General features: G+C 42.3%; 2 protein-coding genes across 2 annotated transcripts in view; one reads left to right on the forward strand and one right to left on the reverse strand.

The window, feature by feature from the left end:
• The window catches only part of TEX9 (testis expressed 9), a 94358-nt gene extending 74448 nt beyond the window's left edge, over positions 1 to 19910 (forward strand). The window contains exon 12 of the mRNA XM_040342739.1: positions 19517 to 19910. Within this exon, the coding sequence (XP_040198673.1) occupies positions 19517 to 19594 (78 nt within the window). The 3' untranslated portion in view covers positions 19595 to 19910. The remainder of the gene's footprint in view (positions 1 to 19516) is intronic.
• A 5863-nt stretch (positions 19911 to 25773) lies between these two features.
• Positions 25774 to 27102, reverse strand: part of MNS1 (meiosis specific nuclear structural 1) — a 52956-nt gene continuing 51627 nt past the window's right edge. The window contains exon 10 of the mRNA XM_040342740.1: positions 25774 to 26279. Within this exon, the coding sequence (XP_040198674.1) occupies positions 26172 to 26279 (108 nt within the window). The 3' untranslated portion in view covers positions 25774 to 26171. The remainder of the gene's footprint in view (positions 26280 to 27102) is intronic.

Raw genomic sequence — 27102 nt, forward strand, 5'->3', positions numbered from 1 at the left:
GGGGGAGATGTCTGTGGATAATACAGTGGGGGGAGATGTCTGTGGATATTACAGTGGGGGGAGATGTATGTGGATATTACAGTGGGGGAGATGTCTGTGGATATTACAGTGGGGGAGATGTCTGTGGATATTACAGTGGGGGAGATGTCTGTGGATATTACAGTGGGGGGAGATGTCTGTGGATATTACAGTGGGGGAGATGTCTGTGGATATTACAGTGGGGGAGATGTCTGTTGATATTACAGTGGGGGAGATGTCTGTGGATATTACAGTGGGGGAGATGTCTGTGGATATTACATTGGGGGGAGATGTCTGTGGATATTACAGTGGGGGAGATGTCTGTGGATATTACAGTGGGGGAGATGTCTGTGGATATTACAGTGGGGTAGATGTCTGTGGATATTACAGTGGGGGAGATGTCTGTGGATATTACAGTGGGGGGAGATGTCTGTGGATATTACAGTGGGGGGAGATGTCTGTGGATATTACAGTGGGGGGAGATGTCTGTGGATATTACAGTGGGGGGAGATGTCTGTGGATATTACAGTGGGGGGAGATGTCTGTGGATATTACAGTGGGGGAGATGTCTGTGGATATTACAGTGGGGGGGGAGATGTCTGTGGATATTACAGTGGGGGGGGAGATGTCTGTGGATATTACAGTGGGGGGAGATGTCTGTGGATATTACAGTGGGGGAGATGTCTGTGGATATTACAGTGGGGGGGGAGATGTCTGTGGATATTACAGTGGAGGGAGATGTCTGTGGATATTACAGTGGGGGGATGTCTGTGGATATTACAGTGGGGACTATATATGGTGGAGATCAGAAAAATGTATGCGCATTATAATTAATCGAAATTAATCGATTAAAAAAAATGCTTAATCGAACACTTTAATCAGTAACAGCCCTAATATATAGATGGATGAGACTTCAGTAAAAGTGTTTTTTCAAAGTTTACGTAATCATCTGCTGAGAAATCTTGCTTTTTTCCATGCACTTCATAGTTACTGAAACAGGCTTCCAGTTCAGATTAACAAGTTCCTTATTATTTAATGTCCTTTTAATTCTCAGTCCTGGGAAAATACATGTCAGCTGTAAGAACACACTGTGACTCGGAGCCAAATATTGTATAATCAGTGGGAATTATGACTGACTTATTCCAGCTTGATAGTTAATCCACAATAACCTCCAAACTATTTAATAATGGAGATTGCTCTCATAAATCAGGGTTTGGTTGAATTTTTGCTGGCACTAGCATTACTTTTCTTCCTTCAAGCTCTGTTCACCATTTGCCCCCTAAACTGTCACGTCCGAAATGCTTCACATTTCCCAGGGACTGCTGATGTCTACAAAACAGCATAACTCCTTGGGGGCAAGAAAGGACATTTTTTGGCTCTACATAGTGAAAACAGAAAAGCACCTTCCCTGGTTCATCCTTCACCCCTTTCGCCAAAATGCTATTGACATTTTTTATTTTTTTTATCCAGCGTATGTAAGGGGGGCAGGGACTTTATTGCTGGAGAATAAAGAGCTAGATGATACTGGACACTTTTATAGTTCCCAATTAAAGGGGCTGTGAAGCAGAAGGTTTTTTAATCTTAATGCATTCTATGCATTAAAATAAAAAAAAATTCTGTTTTTAGCAACCCCCCTCATACTTACTTGAGCCCGATCTCTGTCCAGCAATGTCCACAAGTCCCTCGGCTGCACCCTCCTGATTGGCTGAGACACATCAACGGTGCCATTGGCCACTGCTGCTCTCAATCATGTATGTTAGCCAATCAAGAGACAGAGGGGGTGGGGTGGGGCCAAACCACAGCTTGTCAGCGGCATGCCAAGGGCCCATATTTTCATTACAGTTTTATTGACAGCCCCCTCTAGCTCATCACCAGGGGCAAGGCTATTGCTCTGAGGCCTGTGCACGCTATTTATCCTTTGCACCTGCAGTTGCCCACAATATTGACCCCAAGGTGATCTCCTTAACCAACTAACCAGCGACAACGCCTTGGTCAGCCTGCACAATAACCACAAGATATTTATTTTGTTGTGGTACTTTATTTAATTTCTTTATTTAGGTTCAACATGTTTATTTCTGTTGTATGCCCATGTAGGTCAGTGATTTCATTCTACTAAAAAATGTTGGACATGTCCTATTATATGTCTTTCTTTTTACAAAATAAAGATTATACCAAAAAAACACAGCTCGTGTCTGAATGGACACACAGAGCTGCAGCTTGGCTTGGGTGCCCCCACAGCAAGCTGCTTGCTGTGGGGGCACTTAACAGGAGGGAGGGACCAGGAGCAGCAAAGGGGAACCCAAGAAGAGGAGGATCCGGGCCAATCTGTGCAAATCCATCGCACAGAGCAGGCAAGTACATTGGGGATCGAAAGTTTGGGCACCCCAGGTAAAAATTTGTATTAATGTGCATAACGAAGCCAAGGAAAGATGGAAAAATCTCAAAGGCATCAAATTACAGATTAGACATTCTTATAATGTGTCAAAAAAAGTTCGATTTTATTTCCATCATTTACACTTTCAAAATTACAGAAAACAAAAAAATGGCGTCTGCAAAAGTTTGGGCACCCTGCAGAGTTAATATCTTGTACTGCCCCCTTTGGCAAGTATCACAGCTTGTAAACGCTTTTTGTAGCCAACCAAGAGTCTTTCAATTCTTGTTTGAGGTATCTTTGTCCATTCTTCCTTACAAAAGTCTTCCAGTTCTTTGAGATTTCTGGGCTGTCTGTCACGCACTGCTCTTTTAAGGTCTATCCATAGATTTTCAATTATGTTGAGGTCAGGAGATTGTGAAGGCCATGGCAAAACCTTCAGTTTACGCCTCTTGATGTAATCCCCGTGGATTTTGAGGTGTGTTTAGTATCACTATCCATTTGTAGAAGCCATCCTCTCTTTAACTTCAGCTTTTTCACAGATGGCATCAAGTTACTATTGAAAATTTGCTGAAATTTTATTGAATCCATTTTTCCTTCTACTCGTGAAATGTTCCCTGTGCCACTGGCTGCAATACAATCCCAAAGCATGATTGATCCACCCCCATGCTTAACAGTTGGACAGAGGTTATTTTCATTAAATTCTGTGGCCTGTCTTCTCCAAACGTACCTTTGCTCATTATGGCCAAAAAGTTCTATTTTAACCTCATCGGTCCACAGAACTTGTTTCCAAAATGCATCAGACTTGTCTATATGTTCATTTGCAAAGTTCAAACGCTGATTTTTGTGGTGAGGACGTAGAAGAGGTTTTCTTCTGATGACTCTTCCATGAAGACCTATTTGTACAAGTATCTCTTTATAGTGGAATAGTGTACCACAACTCCAGTGTCTGCCAGATCTTTCTGGAGGGATCGTGCAGTCAAACGTGGGTTTTGAATTGCTTTTCTCACAATCCTGCGAGCTGTTCTGTCTGATATTTTTCTTGGTCTTCCAGATCTTGCTTTAACTTCCACTGTTCCTGATGACTGCCATTTCTTAATTACATTCCGAACAGAGGATATTGACATCTGAAAACGCTTTGCTATCTTCTTATAGCCTTCTCCAGCTTTGTGAGCGTCAACTATTTTCAGTTTCAGTTTTTTAGACAACTGCTTAGAAGAACCCATGGTGCTGATTGTTGGGGCAAGGTCAGATGAGTCTGGGCATTTAAAACCTTTGAGATTGACATCACCTGGTCTTCCCAGACGATGATTGAGAACAATCCATGACACTGGCAGGTCTCAGCTTTGCAAAGGGGGCAGTGCATGCTATAAATTGTGCAGGGTGCCCAAACTTTTGCAGAGGCCATTTTTTTGTTTTCTGTCATTTTGAAAGTGTAAATGATGGAAATAAAATCTAACTTTTTTTGACATATTATAAGAATGTCTAATCTGTAATTTGATGCCTTTTGGAGATTTTTTCATCTTTCCTTGGCTTTGTTATGCACATTAATACAAATTTTTACCTGGGGTGCCCAAACTTTCGATCCCCACTGTATAACACATTTGTTATTTAAATAAAAAAAAAATGAGACCTTACTATCACTTTAAGGATATCTTTAGGTCAGTAAAGTGACGTGCCTCCTCTGTTAGGCTGGGCAGTCCTCAATCATACAGAGAGCAACACTAAAGTCCACACCACTCTATGATTCATTACATTGTGAATGCAGGAGCCATGGTGACACCCTACGCGTGCAGGATGTCCTCTGTACATCTAGTGGCAGAAAGAGTGTGAGTGATAATGGTGGCCTCGTACTTACGATAGGTTAACCAGAGGACAACGGTCTGAAGGACCGTTGTCATAGGTTAACCGATGAAGCTAACTGATGGTCCGTCACGCCTACACACCATAGGTTAAAAAAACGATCGTGTCAGAACGTGGTGACGTAAAACACAACTAGGTGCTGGAAAAAAGTTCAATGCTTCCAAGCATGCGTCGACTTGATTCTGAGCATGCGTGGATTTTTAACCGATAGTCGTGCCGACTAACGATCGGTTTTGACCTATCGGTTAGGAATCCATCGGTTAATTTTAAAGCAAGTTGGCTTTTTTTTAACCTATGGTTAAATAACCTATGGGGCCCACACACGATCGGTTTTGACCGATGAAAACGGTCCTTCAGACCGTTGTCCTCTGGTTAATCTATCTTGTGTACGAGGCCTAAGAGTGCTTTAAAGCGTTTGTTAACCTAAAAAAAAAAAGGATCCTGTTCTTTTTCAGTGTTTGAGTGCTTGTGCTGTGTAATTTGGACCCCCTGTAACACCTGAACTACCTGCTAGTTTCTGCCCACCCCCCTGTAAACTGACCACGGTTAATCATGGCTGCTGAGCCCTGACACTGTGGTCAGTTTACGTGCCTCTGTCATCCGCAGCCTTGCTCTCTGCTATCCTGTGTCTCCTCTGTCCTCCTCCCCTTCCTGCCTGTCAGCTGTGTATGAGCCGCCCCTCTCTTCCCCCTTTAGCACCATTCTGAGCAGTATACAAATTACTGCACACAAGCACTGCCAGCCCCACTGCTAGGATAACCTATAGTACTGTATACCTTTTTGTAAAATTCCTTATCTAAATACCTTATTCTTTCTCCTCGATCAGCTGTCATGTGACTGCCCATCGCTCTCTTCCTCCGAAGTATACACTAGGGAGGGAAGTCACGTGACCCCCGACAGACGTCAGAGGGAGAGCTCGGGCCCTCCCTCTGTAGTACATACATCGGAGGGAGAGAGCGACGGGCGGTCACATGAGCGCTGATCGGGGAGAAGGAATAAGGTATTTAGAAGAAGATGGACATTAAATTACACTAAGAAATTGGACTTTAAACGGCACATGGGTAGTTCATGTAAAAATCTATTTTTTTATTATTATTGTAGAATTCTATAAAATGCAGTTATACAATCAAAAAGTATTTTTATATAATAATAGTCAGTACACAGCCCAAGATAATGCTCTAATATCGCATCCAAAAACTATAATAATATTAGTACACTCAAATTAGAGAAATACACAACCAGCAAACAATAATGGTTTAACAATATAAATATAAATATGGAGTGAATAGCCTTAAAGTGGTTGTAAACCCACTATTTTGACTTTTACCTACAGGTAAGCCTATAACAAGGCTTACCTGTAGGTAAGGAGAATATCTCCTAAACCTGCACGGTTTAGGAGATATTCCCCTCACAATGCGGGCGGCGCATGCACAGGGGGGAATCCACGGCGAAAGGACCGGCATCCGCCGGACCCTGACGATTTTAAATCTCCCGCGCGCACGTGCGGGAGTGACGTCATCGCCGCTCCAGCCAATCACAGCGCTGGAGCGGCGATACCCGAAAGACACGCCGGAGAAAGATGACATCCTGCTCGGCGTGGACCAGGTAAGTGGTGGTCACCTCGTTCCGAGGTAAGTATTTCATAATCGGCTAGTATGCGGTGCATACTAGCCGACTATGCCTTTTGCCTTGCAGGTTTTTAAAAAAAGAAATAATAATTTATGCAGGTTTACAACTGCTTTAAATATAGGTCCGATATGCAGAAGAAATGTCTTGCTTTGCTCTACATGTTTCGCGTATCGTAACATTTTTTCAGGAGCATGGTGATACACAGGTCGTATTGAATAGTATGATGCTGTGTACACACGATAGGTTAGTCTGATGAAAACGGTCTGATGGACCATTTTCATCAGACCAAACCGATCGTGCGTGGGCCCCAACGGTTATTTATCCATAGGTTAAAAAAATATGAACTTGTTTTAAAATTATCTGATGGATAAAAAAACTATAGAAAAAAACGATCGTCTGTGGGTACGTCCATCGGTTAAAAATCCATGCATGCTCAGAATCAAGTCGACGCATGCTTGGAAGCATTGAACTTCATTTTTTTCAGCTCGTTGTGTTTTACGTCACCGCGTTCTGACATGATCGTTTTTTTAACTGATGGTGTGTAGGCACGACTGATCATCACTCAGCTTCATCGGATAACTTATGGAAAAATCCATCAGACCGTTTTCATCAGACTAACCTATCGTGTGTACAGGGCACTACACGAACCTGGATAACAACACACTGGCAATATAACTAAACTAGATAGCCAGTTAGGGTTGTAGAAATCATAGTAAATACAGCACGGTAGTAAGCGGACCACAGTCTGCTGGTAAGCAAAAAAGGAGGTTCTATACAGGTGTAGTTGGCAAAAACGCCAAAATATACACACCAGATGCAAAGCTGGTGTATATTTGAAGGCCCGGATTCACATACATCGGCACATATTTAATGCCGCCGTAGCGTATCTCCTTTACGCTACGCCGACGCAGTGCAGAGAGGCAAGCACTGGATTCACAAAGCCAGTGCTGCCAAATCTGCGCTGGGTTTCCTAGGCATAAGCTGGCGTATGTGGAAGTGGGGGTGAGCCATGCAAATGAGGCGTGACCCCATGCAAATGATGGGCTGAGTCTCAGACAGATACATATAATGAACGGCGCATGCGCCGTCCCGTGGACACATCCCAGTGCGCATGCTCAGAATAACGTCGGAACTACTCCCTAAGATACGTCGGATCACTGCCTACGGCGTGAACTTAATCTACGCCTAGTCATATTCACGTCCTACGTAAACTTCGTAAAATACGACGGCTTGTGTTCCCTTTGCATGGATGCTGCGGAGTTACACCTCCTTTATGGGGCATAACTTTACGCCGGACGTATGACTTTACGCGCACTGCGTCGGACGTACGTACGTACGTACGTACGTACGTACGTTCGTGAATCGGCGTATCTCCCTCATTTGCATTTGTGAATAGAAAATCAATGGGAGCGCCAAATACGTCCAGCGTAAATATGCACCCACTCTACGCCGGCGTAGGCAAGTTACGTCGGTCGAATGAAGCATATTTTCAGGCGTATCTTAGTTTGAGTCCGGCGCATAGATACGACGGCGCATATTTGCACTTACGCGGCGTATCTGGAGATACGTCGGCGTAAGTGCTTTGTGAATCCGGGCCATATTGTTCAACCATTGTTCAACCATTGTTTGCTGGTTGTGTATTTCCCTTATTTGAGTGTACTAATATTATTATAGTTTTTGGATGTGATATTAGAGCATTATCTTGGGCTGTGTACCGACTATTATTATATAAAAATACTTTTTGATTGTATTACTGCATTTTATAGAATTCTATAATAATAATAATAATAATAATAATAATAAAAAAACAAGATTTTTACATGAACTACCCATGTGCCGTTTAAAGTCCAATTTCTTAGGGTAATATAATGTCCATTTTCAAATATCGGGACGTTGGTACGTTTATACCGGTGCATCCACAGTGTCACCCTGTGAGGATGCACATTTGAGCAATTCCTTTCAAATATTTAGAAGAATTTTACAAAAAGGCATCCAGTAAATACTACAGGTTATACTAGCAGTGGGGCTGGCAGTGCTTGTGTGCACTGCCTTAACAACCGACTCCAGTTCGGATTCAAGATAAAGATTATCAAGCCAAATTGGGGATATTTTAAAGTTGAACATTGTTCTATATTTCATAAAACTGACCTCCAGGCAGACCGCTAAATACACACGTAATACATTTATGGGAGCGCTTTTATTTGCCAAAGGATTTGTATTTTCCATTCACTTCTGAGATTTACACTGTAAATCTTTAGCAGAAATGACTTCTTGTTAGTATTTTGTATAACAGCCCACCAGCTTGACATCAAAACATTTGACTACTTCTTCTTCATGTGAACTTCCTACAGTTAAAAGATGTTGAATTGGTGCAATCTCTTTCTGATTGTAGATGCATGCACTTTGACAACTGTTGCAAACCCTGCAATGAAATCCTAACACTCTCTGAGACCTTTTTAGTATCAAGTTCTTGAATTGAATTTGCTGGTCCAGCCAGTCCTGGACAAGTTATCATTAGTTTATAATCACTTGTAGGTTATTTTTCTTACAGTGGAATGATTGATTTCAATTCATTTGGTGATAATTGTATTCACTGCCAGTTTAGATTTTGTTAAGATGCACATTTTAGGCCTGAATATTAGTTAAAATACCCACACATATGTGTGGGACTTTGAATGAAGCATATGTATTCATGTGCCTCTGTCCCTAAATCAGGCAAATAGAGGGGAGAGTTTGGGACTTTAAATGAGGCAGGTGACAGTATTAATAATATCATGACATGTTTATTATAAAAAACTGCAGATGCAAACCTGGGCATGTTACACACTAAATATGAATCCTGCCATCCTGTTGACACATAGGACATGTTCCTTCATCTTCTCCTGAGGAAGTGGATTTTAACTAAGAAACACGTCGAAAGTCACAGGATGTAGCCATGTTTTGACATACTACCTTTTTATGTAATTTTTACCATATATCTTTTGCTGTTCTCAATAACTTCTAAATCTCCTTACATATGGGTAATCAGAATGTGCTTCTATATACCACCTCTGCAAATTATATGAATTGCAATTCATTCAAAGCGGAGTTCCACTCGTTTTTTAGTTTATTAAAAGTCGGCAGCTATAAAAAAGCATAGCTGCTGACTTTGAATAAACTGACACACACCTGTCTCATGGTCCAGCGATGCAGCCGCCCGGAGTCTTGCTCCTCTCCTCGGCACTGTCATAGCAACTGTGGGCACCTGGCCCTGACGGCTTACGGCTTCACGGCCGGGGCGTGAGGCGCACTGCGCTCTGCTATTGGCCAGCCTTTGTCCCAGAAGATCGCTGGCAAGGAGGGGCCGCCTAGGAGTTACCTAGGTGGCCAAAAGTAAGCAGGAAGTGGGACAGGAAGTCCTACTAAAAATGATACACTCCCCAACCCCCCCCCTAAAAAAAATGACATTCCAAATGTGGCATGTCAGGGGGCGAGGAGTGCTTATAGCGAAAGTTCCACTTTTATATATATTTATGAAATTGATATTCACATGAATTTATTATTAAAGTAAAACATAGTAAATGGACACAAGTGCGTGTACATCTGCCATTCCGGAGAGGTGAATGGAGGGTGCGATTGAGTTGGACTGATCGCGTGAATGGTGCCTAAGGCTGCTTTCACACTGATGCACTGCAATTTACCCACACCAAGTTCGCAGTGCAGTGCACCTGTGGCATTCCTGTGGGTTAGCTGCACTTTGCCATAGGCTTCTATTATATCTTACAGGTGTAGTGCACTTTCTGAAAACGCACCAAACTCGCAGGTAATAGAAGATGTCTATGGCACAGTGCAGCTAACCCTGCGGATCATTTTGAAAGCAGCCCAGTAACAACTGCAGAACAGATATGCCCATATAAACACTGATTTTAGTAATAAACTGACCTTTAACCACTTAAGGACAGCTAAACAACTAAATACGCCGGCAGAATGGCACGGCTGGGCACATGGACGCATATATATGTCCCCTTTAAGAGCCCAGCCGTGGCCACGCCCGCGGGACCCGCAGGCCGTGGGTGTCCCGCAATCGGGTCACAGGAGCTGAAGAACGGGAAGAGGTGTGTGTAAACACACCTTCCCCGTTCTTCTGTGTGGCAATGTCAGTAATCGTCTGTTCCCTGATATAGGGAACGACGATCACTGACGTCACACGTCCAGCCCCGCCCCCTACAGCTAGAAACACACATTAGGTCACACTTAACCCCTTCACTGCCATTGTCAATTTTACATTAATCAGTGCATTTGTATAGCACTTTTCGCTGTGAAAATGACAATGGTCCCAAAAATGTGTCAAAAGTGTCCAATGTGTCCGCCATAATGTCGCAGTCACGAAAAAAATCGCTGATCGCCACCATTGGTAGTAAAAAAAAAAAATTATTAATAAAAATGCCATAAAACTATCCCCTATTTTGTAAACGCTATAAATTGTGCGCAAACCAATCGATAAACGCTTATTGGAAAAAGACAGTGCAGCGCTAGACAAAATATAACATCAAGTGTGAAAAGTGTGTCAATAGAATATTTAAATAAATAAATAAACCATGAATAAAAAATTATTTAAGTGAAATATAAAAATAACTCAATCTAATATGGCAATTATCCTCTGAAGTAAACAGGACTGTTGCAAAAAATAAACATGATAACTAAACCTGTGAAGGTAAGTGATGCCTAAAACAAATGTATTTCTGCAGTGAAGCCAGAGAAACTGTCTCAGTGTTCCAACAAATCAGTGTAAATTATGCCACATAAATAATCACAGTGATAATGATACACAGTGTTTCAATATAAGTCCATGTTGCATGGAAAGTATAAATAAAGTTGAATAAAGGTGAGTAAAATTAAATAGAGTCCACAAAGGAAAAAAAGTGAGGGAGGGGTTTTGTAGTCCCCTCAGGTGAAGATGGTAAAAGAACAGAAGATCCACCAAAAGACCGCAGATGGAAATAGGAGGAAGCAATCCACAGACAATCCAATGTAAAGAGAAATGGAGGCTTACCGGAAAGCCTGTGACCCGACCTTCTCAGGAAGGATCTAAACAGGCGTGTTGGGATACAAACGTCCCTCAGGCAGTGGAGATGGATCGATATCCTTCACGAATCAAACGTCAGGGTCCACAGCGTCGTAGCTCCTCATATGGGTCAGGGATGACAGCACTCACAGAGATATGTAGCAACGGTGGTCAGCAGATGTCATATGAAAAAAGGAAAAATTTCCATAGTATAGCCTGCTTGATATTGGTTTATTTAAAAATTCAATTAAAAATCCATTAAAAAGATTTCCCATACATAGGGAACAAATATACAGAGTCCTTGCAAGGAAAAAGAAAAAGCTCCAAAATATAAACAGACCGCCTTGGGCCGTTAGCGCATGCACAGTGCGTGTGTTGCAGCCCGACGATCGTTTCGTCGTAATGACATCATCAGGGGCACGCACACCTCACTGTGCATGCGTGATTTATACAGCCCAAAGCTTAAGCGAAATGAGCTCATTGGCCAAGGCGGAGTTAAGACAGAAATCACAATAGGCTGTACTTCTCATTGAGTTACAAAAGGAAAAAAGAACCATGCCATCTTGTGGATAAAAAAGCGTATTACCGCTCAAAATTATCTATACTTCAAAAATAATTAAAATTGACATGGAACCCGAAGATAGGGCATAAAGAACATACACTAACAATAATTATAATGGTGTGTATGAACAAAAAATGATTGCCCAACGGAAATATATATATAAAGGTTATATGTTAAAAAAATGTACACCCATAATGTCATAGGGATTTTTTCCTTTGGCAATAATGTCTGATTGATTAGGACTTAGTAACATATGAAATACACAAGAATCACATAACCAAATGCATAGATTAATCTTTGGCACTAGTGTCTAATTAGTGGATAATTAGCGGCTTGTAAATCATAAAGCCGAATGCATAGAGCACAAAAATATACCAGGCAGATAAAAATTATGCCATAGAAAAAATGTATGTGTATATAAAAAAATATATAAAGAAAAATTAGTAGAGCAGGGTTCAAATGGGACTTGTTAACTATTATTGATGAAACAATTAATGTCCCATTCGACGTTAAGTCCTCCAGGGACATGACATCCGAGTTTATGGATCCAGTTGGTTTCGGCTCTGGAGATGGATCTTGTGCCATTGCTACCTCTCCAGTGTGGAACATATTTCTCCAAGGCAATGAACACAGTCCCCTCTGGGTTTTTATCATGTTTTAGTTCGTAGTGTTTGGACACATTATGTTTGTCAAATCCAGTCAGGATGTTGGTAATGTGTTCGCCCCATCTGACCTGTAATTTGCGTGTGGTTCGTCCTACATATTCCAAACCACATGGGCACCTTATAAGGTACACCGCACATTTAGTGCTACAGGTAATAAAGGTTTTGATGGGGTATGTTTTACCTGTGCCTATGGAGGTAAAATCTGTGTAGCGTCTGTTCTGGAGGACATTTAATTTACAGGCTCTACATTTTTTGCAAGGGTAGAAGCCTTTGAAGTCTCCAAAAAACACCGGTTGGCGTGGGACATCTAGTACATTAGGGGCCAACGAGTGTCTGAGGTTTGGAGCTCCTCTGAACAAAACTGTAGGGTTAGTTGTGAGGAGTGGACCTAGAATCCTGTCATTTTTAATAACTGCCCAGTGTTTCTTTATGATTCTCTTAATAGCCCAATGTTGGCTGGAGAAGGTGGTTATGAAGGCTAAGCCAAAATTTTCTTTTGTACTAGTGTCCGATGGTTTATCTGTTAGCAGAGTGCATCGATCAATCTGACTTACTTCCCTAATGGTATTGCCAAGTCTTGCCTCATCATAACCCTTGGCTAAAAATCTAGCTTTTAGTAGTGCTGCCTCTTTATAAAACTCATCTAGATTTGTGCAGTTGCGTCTAAGGCGTAAAAATTGGCCCTTTGGGACCGCTTTCAGCCATGAAGGATGATGACAAGAGTCAACCGGTATGTATCCATTTCTATCCGTAGGCTTGAAGTATGTTGAAGTGACAATTTTGCCATCGGTTATAGAGATGTTTAAATCCAGAAAGTGTATCATAGTGGCACTCTTTTCATGGGTTAGGACAATACCCCTGTCATTTCGATTGAGAGTCGAGATGAAGGAATTGACTGAATCATCGTCACCGTCCCAGATGCACAGGATATCGTCGATGAATCTTTTCCAGAGGATGAGGTTTGATGGTCTGTTCATAAGTACAGTATCCTCCTCCCACTTCGACATGAACAGGTTCGCCATGCTTGGCGCAAATTTTGCCCCCATGGCTACCCCCTTGATTTGCTTATAGTGGGTGCCGTCATGCCAGAAGTGATTATGCTCCATGGCGAAATCAAGCAGTTCCATTATGAATCTGCAGTGAGTGTTTGTCAGAGTGGACTTCTGTATCAAAAAATGTTGTACTGCGTCATGTCCCAAGTGATGTGAAATAGACGTGTACAAAGAAGCCACATCCGCTGTGACTAACATATAGGTAGGTTTCCAAACTATATTTCCAAGGAGGTTGATGACATGTTTGGTGTCTTTTAAAAAGGAAGGAGTACACATCACCAGTGGTTGCAAGTAGAAGTCAATATACTTGCCTATTCTAGAGGTTATGGAGTCAATACCACTGATGATGGGCCTTCCTGGGGGATTTATCAAGGTTTTATGAATCTTTGGCAAGATGTACATCACCGGAAGACGGGGTGCTAAGGGGACCAAGTGTTCCTTTTCTTTCTTGTTAAGAATACCCATGTCAAAACCCTTTGTAATGAGATCTTTCAGATCCCGTTTAAAGGGTATGGTGGGATTCATAGGGAGTGTGGCATAAGTATCAGGATCAGACAAAATTCTCGCCATCTCGGTAAGGTAGCAGGTCTTGTTTAGAATGACAATGGCTCCCCCCTTATCGGCAGGTCGTATTATTATGTCCTTTCTTTCACAGATGGAGTCCATACCAGCTTTTAGGTTAGCACGAGACTGTATAGGTTTAATTCTCAAATTATCAAGGTCCTTTAACAGTAAATCCCGAAAGACATTTAGGTTGGGAGCCTGAGAGCTAGATGGATTAAAGAGGGAGGCGTTAGCCATCCCTGAATGTTTGACCGCAGAGTTCTCTCTCAGTGATTGTCTTGCCGGGTTACTGAGGATATACCTCTTGATATTAAGTTTCCGTGTAAATTTTTGTATATCAACAAAGGTTTGAAATTTGTTCAAATTGCGTGCGGGGACAAACTTCAGACCCTTGTTTAAAGTTGTGAGCTCCTCCGTTGACAGTTCCTGTGAACTGAGATTGATGATCCCGGTGTTGGTTATGTCCTCCTCTGTCTTATTGGGGTGTAATTTCCTCCCCCCTCTGCACCCCCTCTTGCGTCCCCATTTCTTTTGGTTCGGTTGCGGGTGACAGGCCGAAAATCCCAGCTGGAATGGTTCGCTGCTTGTTCACCTTGATGTAAATGGGGTATTTCTAGATTCTCCTCTGGGTTCAAACATCGTTCCTGTGCGTCAATTATTAAAGGAGCAAACCTATTGTGGTTTGTATTCGTGTGATTCTCCTCGGGATTCAGACTTCGTTCCTGTATGTCATTTGTTGCAGAAGCAAATCTATTATAGTTAGCATTGACATATTCCCCGGAGTTATCATTTCTGGTGTTAGGATACATCCCTGAACCGGATTGGTCAGTTCTCTCTAAACGATGTCTCCAGGCTGATGATTGGTGACGATTGGGTTTAGGACGATTGCCTCTGCCATTACCTCTACTTCTGGTGTTGGGATATTGGTAGGGACCTCGTCTGTTTGGGCCTGAGGTTGGTGGAGGTGGTTGGTCAAAATGTGTCATGTGTGGACCAAAATGGTCCCTGGCACTAGGACCTCTGTAGTCAGCCTCAGCTGTTTGGGACAAATGATTACACTGTGTTGTATATAGATTGGGATAATTACCAAAATTTGGTCTTCCCTGATTGGTAGCACCTAGTTGTGGTCCTGTCAAGGAACCTCCTGGTGGGTAAATCATTTGTGTCCCATAGTGGTCAAGATAATTCCCAGGGTTGGGTCTTATATGTTCATTGACTGTTGGTTGAGATCCCATTGGGTTACCATTTGGTGGAGGAGGAGCAGTGGTCACCTGCCATTTAAAAACAAGCCCATCTTTATAATCTTTTAAATCCCTATTGTATTTTTTCTTTTTCTTAGTTTTCTGTTCCATTTCCTCTTTAATCAGGATGGTTTTTAACATATCCGATCTATGTGAATAGTCTGGATCAGATTTATAGGGTATGAGTTTATTTTTGATAGTATCAATTTCATGGTCAAGCAAAGCTAGTTTTCTTTTTTTCTTTGCTATGAGGAACCGTAGGAAATTAACCCCTGCCTCATTAAAGTATTTGAACCATTCCTCTATCTCACTATCATTTTTTTGGGGATTGATTTCCCATCTGAGGCTCCGGGGGACCATGTCAGTTTTGACATATTCCTCTAAATATGCAATAAACGCTTATTGCTTTTTTTTTTTTTTCAACCAAAAATAGGTAGAATAATACGTATCGGCCTAAACTGAGGAAAAAAATGTTTTTTTGGGGATATTTATTATAGCAAAAAGTAAAAAATATCGATTTTTTTTTTTCAAAATTGTCGCTCTATTTATGTTTATAGCGCAAAAAATAAAAACCGCAAAGGTGATCAAATACCACCACTTGTGGGAGAAAAGGGACGATGACTTTGTTTGGGAGCCACGTCGCACGACCGCGCAATTGTCAGTTAAAGCGACGCAGTGCCGAATCGCAAAAAGGGGCAAGGTCCTTAACCTGCATATTGGTCCGGGTCTTAACCGGTTAATAACAGTCTTCCATTCAGGTATCGCCGGCTGTGGCTGGGCTGTTCCAGGTGGAGTGCATTTGGGATCACTCCGCCTGACAGAAGCCGATGCTTTACAGGAAGCATCAGCTTATTTGGCTTTGCAGCCGCTTGCTTCCTCTGACGCCAGTTCTATTCACAACCCTGATGCTCTGGAATGGCGTGTCAGCAACCTGCCATCTGGGCTTATCAACCTGCCATCCCACAGCAGTATGTCAGTGGCAGCAATAGTTACTTTCTGAGGCCTTGTCAGTAGCAAAGAGAGCACTGTACCCTATACATCTGAGGTTTGTGTTCCATTAAATATGAGATTGTAATTTCATGGTGGTAAAGTAGTGGTAAATGTAGGGGTGTTCTTGTCCATATAACAAATTAGCATTTTTTGTTACTATAATAATGACTTTGTGATTCAGATCACGCCAATCTGTAGGCATTGTCTAATTGAGATTTAATGTTTGCCTGTTCAAATAGTCAACAATTTCCATGGGGTGTACTTATTTTTTCAAATGATTTTCAATGCAAGACATACATTTTGTTATTTCAACCCAAAGCCAAACAACTTTATACTTGCTTACTTCTGTATTACTTTTAGAATGGCCTACTATGTGAGCCGCTGCACGATTTAGTTATTGGCTGGCTTTTGACGTGGCAGCCATTTTGATGTTCCCCTGGGGAGCTCTAAGTACAAGTAACACCTGTCAGCTTAAGGGAGGGCGAGAGTACAACATTCTGTAACATTTCAGGTGTTTTCTGTGTTTGCTGTTGTCTTTGCTCTAAAAATATATTTTACGTACATGTTGGTCCAAGGGGCATTTTTAACATGAAATTCCCATAGGTCTCTGAAATCTAAAATAACTTTCGTCTCTGCTGCAGCACTGGCTGGAATAACTGAGCTGTAAACAACTTTTTACACTTCAACCTTTGAAAATTCTGTGGCTTTTACTTGTTTTGAATAGGCAGAACTAAAGATGAAAGGATGGCTGTGTGATTTGATACCAACACAAAAAGCATTTGAGTGATAAATGATCATTGTATATGCAGAGATTCCCGAGTGTGAATTTTGTCAGAACTGCCTTTAAAGGGGTTGTAAAGCTTCAATTTTTTTTTTTTTTTAAATAGCAAACATGTCATACTTACCTCCACTGTGCAGCTCGTTTGGCAGAGTGGCCCCGATCCTCCGGTTCTGCAGTCCCACGGTGGCTCTCTCGGCTCCTCCCCGCAATAGCTAACCCCCTCTGGGAAGCTCTCTCCCTAGGGGGTTACCTTGCGGGTGCTGTCCCGTGTCATACATTCAGCGTCCATAGCCACTGAGTGTATAACACGGTCCCGCCTCCCGTGTCATCGGATTTGATTGATAGCAGCATGAGCCAATAACTGCGCTGCTATCAATCTATCCAATGAAGAGCCGCGAAGACCAGGCAAAGATCAAGCGTGTTCACGATGCGGGACTTTCCAGGGCTCGGGTAAGTAAAATGGGGGACTGGGGGGCGTTAAATGTCAGATGTTTTTTCCCGAAAAAGCTGAGGTTCACCCTAAAAACATTTTTCTAACATTACATTGTGCTCACTTTCAACATTGACAGTATGCTGATTTTTTATTTTTATTTGCTGTACATACCGTCGTATAGCTATTTCCCCCCCCCAGCTTCCGGGTAGTGAATCCCGTGGGAGTGGGCGTTTCTATGCAGAGGCTAAGTGATTGACGTGATGACAAAAACTTCCCCCGCCGCATAAGTCGCGTCACTAGTTCCCAAAAGAAGCCGAACTGTGAGTCGGCTCTATACGGCGCTTGCGCACCGACCTTCAGCTTCTTTCGGAAACTGGTGACGCGCCTTATGCGCTGGGGGGGAAGTTTTTGTCATCAAGTCAATCACTTAGCCTCTGCATAGGAACGCCCACTCCCACGGGAATTTACTACCCGGAAGCCGGGGGGGGGGGGGTGCCTATACGACGGTATGTACAGCAAAAAATAAATAAAAATCAGCATACTGTCAACAATGTTGGCAGTGAGCACAATGTAATGTTAGAAAAATGTTTTTAGGGTGAACCTTCGCTTTAATGCATAGGGAATGCAGTAAGGTGAAAAAACATGAACCTTAACAACCCCTTTAAACAATATGTAAAACCAAAACTGTAATATATTGCGGCTTAATCTGTCCTTCGATATGGTGGTTTCACGTTCATAGTTTTCTTTTTTCAGGCTATCTTTCTCTTTATTTATTACTTGGTAAACCTGTAAATAACAAACTTTTACAGTTCCTTTGTGGCTACACTTATTTATCCATTGTATCTATGGAAGGAGCAGGATCAGCAGGTGTTTTCTGTACTTGCTGAAAATGTTCTGAAAAAATACGAGTGGCATACTGCAATATATTCAATTGTGTGTTTTAGATATATATTAAGCTACCAACAACCATGTAGTGCAAGGGCCTGGCTGATTTTTTAATAGTTTGGGTAGGTTCTCAAAATACATAATTTTGGTAAAACTAACGTTAATCGGACAAAGATTGTAATTCTCTGTGTGCTGAAGGCTCTGAAGATGATAAACCACAGTACATACGTGTTGTGGATAGGGCTCTGCTTAGTTACCCTTTCATTTAGATTCCTTGTTCCTCCTGTACTATTATAGTAAAACATACAAACACTTTTCTATAGGAGGGAAGGCAGTCGGCTCCTTCAGGTAACAGAGCTCTCAGTGAAATATAATCAATCAGTAACCTGCAGGAAGACTCTTATCTTTACATTTCCTGCCCCCTGCCTTTGGCTACGAAGTGTAAGTTGGAGAAAACCCAATATGAGGTCCAGCCTTGACTGGAGACTTGTTTAAATGGTGACTGGTCACTAGAAAGGGTCCTTGCTATAGTGGTAGATAACAGTTGTTATTGTAGTAGACCTGGTTTCTAACATGATCCATGCAACAATTTGGTGCCAAGGTAAGTAGGGGAAGATGTATTCAGTAAATAATGGCAGAAGTGAGGTGACGTTACCATGATTGATTGAAGTTGAGCCAAAACAAGATCTGGATCATTACTATTGGTACAGACATGTTTTAGTTTTTTGGAAAAACCTCCTTAGTCTGTTTCTCCAAAATATTAGAATGGTTTGGTTTTTACTTTTTTTTTTCATCACAATCTTGTGTTTCCCAGTTTCAAGCTTTTAAAGTGGCAGTCCGCTTTAATTTATACCTACGAGTAAGCCTATAATAAGGCTTACCTGTAGGTACAGTAATTAACTCCTCATCAGCTGTGTCTCCTGCGCACATGCGGGGGAGTGAGGTCATTTCGACTCAGCCAAACAGCGGGAGCCCATGAACCCGGACGGAAGACCGGGTGAAGATGGAAGCCCTGTCAGTGGAGATTGGGCACTGATTGGGGAGGGGCGTGCTTTGTTTTTAAGGTAAGTCTGTCATATTGTGCTAGTATGCTATGCATACTAGCACATTATGGGGTTGATTTACTAAAGGTAAATAGTCTGTGCACTGGCTCTAGAGTTGAGGGGAACTTGCAAGGAAAATAAAAAAAATGAATTTTTGCTTGCACATGATTGGATGATAGGAAATCGGTAGCGCCTCCACTCAGCTCTAGACAAATGCACAGTATATTTGCCTTTAGTAAATCCACCTACCTAACATTATCCTGCAGCGACCCAATTTGTTTTTTGGTTAACTACTTACACATGACAGTGAATTTATATTTTCAGTGTACACTCATGAGGCTAATCGGTTCTATTTTTCCCCCCACCTGTTTCTAGATGCACATTGAAGCAGCAAAGATGCTTTCATTCACAGAGGAGGAGTTCATGAAAGCCCTGGACTGGGGAGTTTCTTAGACTGCAATTGAAACAAGGCCAAAGGCTGTATGCATGTTTTAGCTTTTTGTAGTATATGCATCTCTAACACAAAATTTCAAGCTTTTTATTTATCTGTAAAGTAATTATGCATTTTTCCATTAATGTAAAGAAGTCTAATGTTTTTTCGCCTTTTTTTTTTTTACTATGATTCAAAACGTGTGCTTCATGCTTGCCTTGTCACATATGTTAAACTGTATGTCAGTTCTACATAGTAATTGTTGTATATTGCTGCTTTTTTACACACACAGCTGTAGAATTGTATGCTAAAATAAACTTGTTGTACTCGCTGTAAAAATCCTTTTCTTGGAGTCTATTGAGTGGCAAAGGAAGTCATATACTGTTGGGTGGTTTGGACACTGGCAAACAAAATAAATAAATGTATAGGCCAGCCCAAAGTAACCCCGTCCTGCAAGCCTCAGTTTGTAACAAGAATTACTAGTGCCCCCAAGAGGACACAAAGCTGCCAGGGGAGGGAGCAGTGGAAATCGGTTCCAACTGACTCTGTACCACAGAAGGCCCCCCTGGGGAGGGAATACTAGGGATCGGCATTATCCGAGGATGTGGATTTTCCTGGATGAATAGACAGAATACCTTTTTAGTAGTGGTCATCAACCCTGTCCTCAAGGCCCACTAACAGGCCGGGTTTTTTATGTATTACCTTGGGGCGATGCAGCCTAGAATACGGCAATCACTGAGCAGCAAATGATATCACCTGTGATGTATTTCAGTTATCATGCAAACCTGGCCTCTTAGTCCCCTTTCACACTAGGCAGACTCAGTCTTAGCAGAGTCCGCCAGCTCAGCAGGAGATCTCTCCGCAGATCTCCGCTGAGCCGGTGGATGACAAGTCCCTCTCTGCTCACTAAGAGGGGAGGGACTTGTGCAGCACCGCTGTCTCCTATGGAGAGATATGATGAAAACGAACAGCATGTCCATTTTCATCAGATCTTACCCACTCTGATCCGCCATGGACGGATATGGCGTTGTATCGCCATCCGTCTGATTTTTTCAGGTCGGATGTCAGCGTACATGTCTCTGCTGACATCTGACGCTCCATAGAGAAAGTCCGCCGACAAATATGACAGGCGGACCTGAACGAGCCATAGTGGGCCCTGAGGACAGGGCTGATGACCACTGCTTTATAGCATATGGTTCCAAAAGGCTTGTCCCTCCTAAGACACAGCTCTATATAGTAGCACAAAGAGGGCATCTGTAGTGCAGATGGAATAGATGCCATCAAAAGCTAAAAGGAGCCATTATTAACATCCATAACCCAAGGAGGCACTATGCACAGCCAGATGGGTTCCTTGGTAAACATTTACAAAAGTGAGGCTGCACCTTCATGCCAAAGGCGTTAGCAGATCTCCAGCTGCTCTTTGAAAAGATATACTGCACTGTGTGCAGTGAGTAACAAGGTTCGCTGTGCAGCAAGACCTCAAGTACTTGCACCTAGGGAGGTGATGCTGAGGGTGGCTTTGGGTCACTGTAGTTGGGTAGTGGAAAGAAGAGAAAGAAAATACTGGTGTACACAAAAGGAGGGAAAGCTGAAACCACCACCTTTTCAGGTGTAGTCTCAGCCCGATAGAAGACCGGCTTCTCCTGATCAGTTGTACATAAATAACGCTCCCAGAAGTGTCCCACTTATAACATTAATGGATTCTGCCAACTCTGTAACATGGGGACAATACCATACTATGCCAGCAAAATGCTGCTGAAGGGAAAATGGCACATGGGCAGACCCCGAAGATTCCCAAGTCTTCCCTGCAGATGGCTTCTTAATGCCTTGAGCATAGTTTTCTAACAATACAAGTAGCCGAGCAGCTGGTGTAAGGAGGAGGGTTTTGCATTCATGGAGAACTGGGCCAACTTTGCTGTTAGTTTCTGGCTTTAAAACAAAGATGGACTGCACCTAAACGTGGAGGGTCTGGCTCTGCTGGGGGAAGATGGCCAGAAGCTTGGCGGAACTTTTAAACAAGGATGGGTGTCAGCTGATCGTGATCCCCTCCACATAAACAACCTCTTTGGCCTAAAACCTGCTGACAGATGCCATCTCTCCAAAGCTATCACTAAATTTACACTGCAGATATGGGACACGGTCAAATATTCAGCGAACCTACAATCACCCAGTAAGCCCCTTATGTTTCTTACTCATAATCCTGCTTTTTGTACCCGGATTCCATCTCTTAACTCCTTTAAAAGGAATAGATGCATAGGTTGCCTACTTATACACAGACCTGGCACTGAGACCTGGGTCTAGATCTGTATGCACAAGAATGGTACCAGAAATGGGAAACAACCAAATCCTGCTTCTGGAATATTCTGGCAGTAGAAACAAATTAAGTCTTAACACTTTGGTACATGGTACTTTCTATAATTGCCCACTAAATGCCTAGATGGCTATCCTTTTTATGGGGATGTGGATAGATGGGAACTTTTTCTCAATGGATGGTGGATGGCTTGACAGTTTGGGCTACAAGTTTTTCAGCTGATATCCAAGATCTCCTTTGTGGCCCAGCATGCTCTACTAAAGCTTAAACCTCCTAGCCTTTCTCAAAATGTGCTTTAATTTGTTCCTAATGTTTTGACAGAGGCCAAAAAATCAATAGCGAAATCCTAAGAGTCGGTTCACACTAGGGCGACACGACTTCCAGCGCGACTTTCAGAGGCGACTCCGACATGACTTGAGCATGAACCACAGGGCGATCTGGGGCGATTTACAACACGACTTGAAGTCGTCTCCAGGACAGGAGACTTTCCAGTGGCCAATCAAACAACAATCAGCTCTAGGGGAGGGAGGGGGAGGGAGAGGTTTGCCTGAGAAATGTATGTTATCTTACTGGAAAGTCGCTTCAGTTAAGACAGTGATCAGACTTGAAATCAATGGGTACAAATCGCCTACAAGTCGGATTGAAGTAGTACAGGAACTTCTTTTGAAGTCGGAGCTACTCGAGTCGTGTGTATTAACACCGCTCCCATTCACTTGCATTGTTTTTCTCGACAGCGCGACTTGGGACGACTTGAGGCGACGTCAAGTCAGATCCTAAGTCGCCCCAGTGTGAACCGGCTCTAAAACTCACAAATTCTCCCCTAAAAACACCACCAAAAAAGGCAACTCTTACTTTACACCAGAAAATTGAAGCCAAACTGAATGATAAAATACATTTTTGGCCATCTGACAACCCTGGAGCTCTAAATTTCTCCTTACTGGCTTCAACTGGAGCTTCCTTGAACTCTAGTCGTGAGGTGCGCCTCTCCTCCCTTTTTTTTTCCTCTCTCCTCTCTTCCCCCTTCCTTTTCCTTCCCTCCTCCATCCACTTTGCCCAAACCACCTCTGCCCTGTCCCGTTATAAATAGTGACCTTTTTTATACCTTTCCATCATTAATAGGTCCATTACCTAACTTGAACAACCCTAATGCCGCGTACACACGACCGTTGTTCACGTCATGGAAAAAAAAAAAAATCGAAGTTTCTCTCGACGTGATTCCTCTCAAGCCTGCCTTGCATACACACGATCGTAAAAAAAAAAATGCTAGAGCAAAGCGCGGCGACGTACAACACGTACGACGGCACTATAAAGGGGAAGTTCCATTCGAATGACGCCACCCTTTGGGCTGATTTTGCCGATTTTGTTTTACCGCGTGTTAGTAAAAGTTTGGTGAGAGACGATTCACGCATTTCAGTCTGTTACAGCGTGATGAATGTGCTATCTCCATTACGAACACTAGTTTTACCAGAACTAGCGCTCCCGTCTCATGCGCATTTTTTTCCCCCTCGTTAAAGCGTACACACACAACCGTTTTTCACGACGTAAAATAAAACGTCGTGAAAAATGCTCTGGAGCCTACACATGACCCTTTTTCACGACCAATTAAAAAAAATTGCATTTTTCTCATCATGAAAAACGGTTGTGCGTAAGGCACATTTTCACATGTGCGATCTTGTCTGTCCGTTTTCCATTTGTCTACTGGTGGATGAAAAACAAAGCAATTAATTTCTAAGGGCAAAACGGATGATCATGTGTTTACATTTGCATTCATTCAGGTCCATTTTTTTTTTTTTTTTTTTAAATGGAACAGCCAACGTCCAGATCTGTTGAAATGGAACAGAGCAGATCCAAACGGATGCTGTCTATTTTTAAATCTGTTCCGTTTATGTCCGTTTTTAAACAAGAACATTTTTTTTGTTTATACAATAGTCACCTCTGTTTGGTTTCTGCGACAACTTTAACCACTTAAAGGGGTGGTTCCCCTAAAAATAAACTTTTGACATTGCATTTGCTACATTAATTACAATTAGAATCGGCTGGTTTTATTGAAAAAATACCTCCGTACGTAGCGTTTGCTATATTCGTTCCCACCGCCACTTCCGGGTACGATGCTGGCGGTGGGCGTTCCTAATTGATGGACAGGCATCCGACCGACGCATCCATCGCGTCACGAGATGCCGAAAGAAGCCGAACGTCGGTGCGCATGCGCCGTATAGAGCCGCACCGACGTTCGGCTTCTTTCGGCATCTCGTGACGCGATGGATGCGTCGGTCGGATGCCTGTCCATCAATTAGGAACGCCCACCGCCAGCATCGTACCCGGAAGTGGCGGTGGGAACGAATATAGCAAACGCTACGTACGGAGGTATTTTTTTCAATAAAACCAGCCGATTCTAATTGTAATTAATGTAGCAAATGCAATGTCAAAAGTTTGTTTTTAGGGGAACCACCCCTTTAAGGACCGACTCCTGCACATATACGTCGGCAGAATGGCACAGGTACGTCGCCTTTAAGAGGCCAGCCGATGGCGCGCGTGCGACGCGGTCCGAAGCTCCGTGACCGCGGCTGCGATCGCCGCCGGTGTCCCGCGATCGGTCACAGGAGCTGAAGAACGGGGAGAGGTGAGTGTAAACACACCTTCCCCGTTCTTCACTGTGGCAATGTCAGTGATCGTCTGTTCCCTGATATAGGGAAAGACGGTCGATGACGTCACATATCCAGCCTCGCCCCCCTACAGTTAGAAACACATATGAGGTCACACTTAACCCCTACAGGGCCCCCTAGTGGTTAACTCCTAAACTGCAATTGTAATTTTCACAGTAATCAATGCATTTTTATAGCACTTTTTGCTGTGAAAATGACAATGGTCCCAAAAATGTGTGAAAATTGTCCGATGTGTCCGCCATAATGTCGCAGTCATGAAAAAAAAAAAAAAAAAAAACGCTGATCGCCGCCATTAGTAGTAAAAAAAATAAATAATAATTAATAAAAATAAAACTATCTCCTATTTTGTAAACGTTATACATCGTAAACGCTTATTGCGATTTTTTTTACCAAAAATAGGTAGAAGAATACGTATCGGCCTAAACGGAGGAAAAAATATGTTTTTTATATCTTTTTGGGGGATATTTATTATAGCAAAAAGTAAAAAATATTGCATTCTTTTTAAAATTGTCGCTTTATTTTTGATTATAGCGCAAAAAAATAAAACCGCAGAGGTAATCAAATACCACCAAAAGAAAGCTCTATTTGTGGGAAAAAAAGGACGCCAATTTTGTTTGGGAGCCACGTCGCACGACCGCGCAATTGTCAGTTAAAGCGACGCAGTGCCGAATTGCAAAAAGGGGCAAGGTCCTTAAGCTGCATATTGGTCCGGGTCTTAAGTGGTTAAAAAAAAAAAAAGGGGGATGCAAAAAATAGATGTAGAGAGACGGACGTAAACTGAACTAAAGTGAAAACGAATGTAAACAGAACTGAACTGAAGATGGATGTGCAAACCGATGTTAACTGATGATTTCTATAGCCTCTAATTTAATTGCAAATAAACTTCTGGTTTCATCTGCTAAGATGTATTCAAATTTGAGTATCATGAAGACAGACGAGGATTGGGATAGATTACATTATACTATAGGATTCTTGCTTGTAAACAAATATATAAGGGTTTATTATGTGTAGTTTTACAAAATCGAAACCAATGCATATTAAACATTTTATTGGACATTACATCTGCAGGAAGATATAAGCTAATGGTCCACACATAAAATGTTTATACAAGAACTATACATCCATAACTTAAATCAAATAGCACATGGTTGATACAGCAATAGACTGCCATCCGGTGGCAGAAAAGTGAAGAACCTAAAAAGTAGAACTATAGGCAAAACTTCCCCCCCCCCCCCCATTTTGAATAGAGCAAGTGAAGGTTATAACCCGTCGGATTGTTTTTTGCCATCTGTGTCCTATTGGGGAGATTTTCCCTCAATTTCTGTCCCATAGCCAAAACAGGAAATCACCGCAAATGATAGAAATCTTTTAGGGTCCCCTAGATCACTAAACCTAGTGTCCTCATTGGAAGAATTCCCCTCTATTACTTCTCTGGGGATAACCCAAAATTTGCGATTTTCCTTTACTTTCACTTTTAATGATAAACAGGACAAAAATAGAGGGTGAGTCCCCCTAAAGAGGAAACAGACTGCAATAAGAACAGATGTTCTAATCCATCTCCTCTCTATCCCCCCCCCCCCCCAAAAAAACAAAAAAAACTTTCCCTTTAGGTAGTTATACTTTAATTTATGAACCCCAGCCATCATCTGAAAACATGTCTGCACTTCTCTTCTGAAAAGTCTTGCGAAACTCTTCATCGAACATATTGAGATCTTCTTCACCTTTAAATATTCCCTGAAATTCATGAGACAAAAGTTAACATCTTAAAGCTGAACTCCGGGGCAAGCATAAAATGTCTAAAAAAAAGAGAGTCATGCGTATTATTATTTGACTCTAGGTGTGGTTTGTGTATTTCTTCCAGATCAGTGTAGGGTGACCAGTCTTGTATCCACCCCACCCCCCTCCTGTAGTTTTCTGCATGCAGTCAGACCTTCCCAAAGCCCTTCTCAGGCTATGCTACAGGTGAAACTCGAAAAATTTGAATATCGTGCAAAAGTTCATTTATATCACTAATGCAACTTAAAAGGTAAAACTAATATATGAGAGACTCATTACATGCAACACAATTATGACAAATCACGTCTTGAACTATCTTGCTTTGCATGTAATGAGTCTATGTCATATATTAGTTTCACCTTTTAAGTTGCATTAGTAAAATAAATGAACTTTTGCACAATATTCAAATTTTTCGAGTTTCACCTGTATACTATAGTGAAGTCACGGTTACTTCTACAAGGTAATATCTGCATTTGCAAAGGCATTTGGTGCACACAAAGTGAATGACTCCAGGAATAGCCCTGTGGGCTGGGTGAAATGCATCGGGTCTGTAGCCTGGAGCTTATTGCCTGCACCTGGGCTGTACTGGTGTGTGGCAGTTTGACCAGAGTATTACCTTCTGGTTTGCTGCTTGCTGTGTGTGTGACTGGTGCTTGGAAAAATATTTTTCCTACAGTAGAACAATGGCAAACCTCTACTGCACTCCCTAAGGCCCCTTTCACATTGGAGCGGGAGCCGCGGTGGTGGTATAGCGGCGCTATACCGCCGGGATTGCCGTGGG

Source organism: Rana temporaria, chromosome 3 (assembly GCF_905171775.1).
Source record: "Rana temporaria chromosome 3, aRanTem1.1, whole genome shotgun sequence".
Classification (NCBI taxonomy): domain Eukaryota; kingdom Metazoa; phylum Chordata; class Amphibia; order Anura; family Ranidae; genus Rana; species Rana temporaria.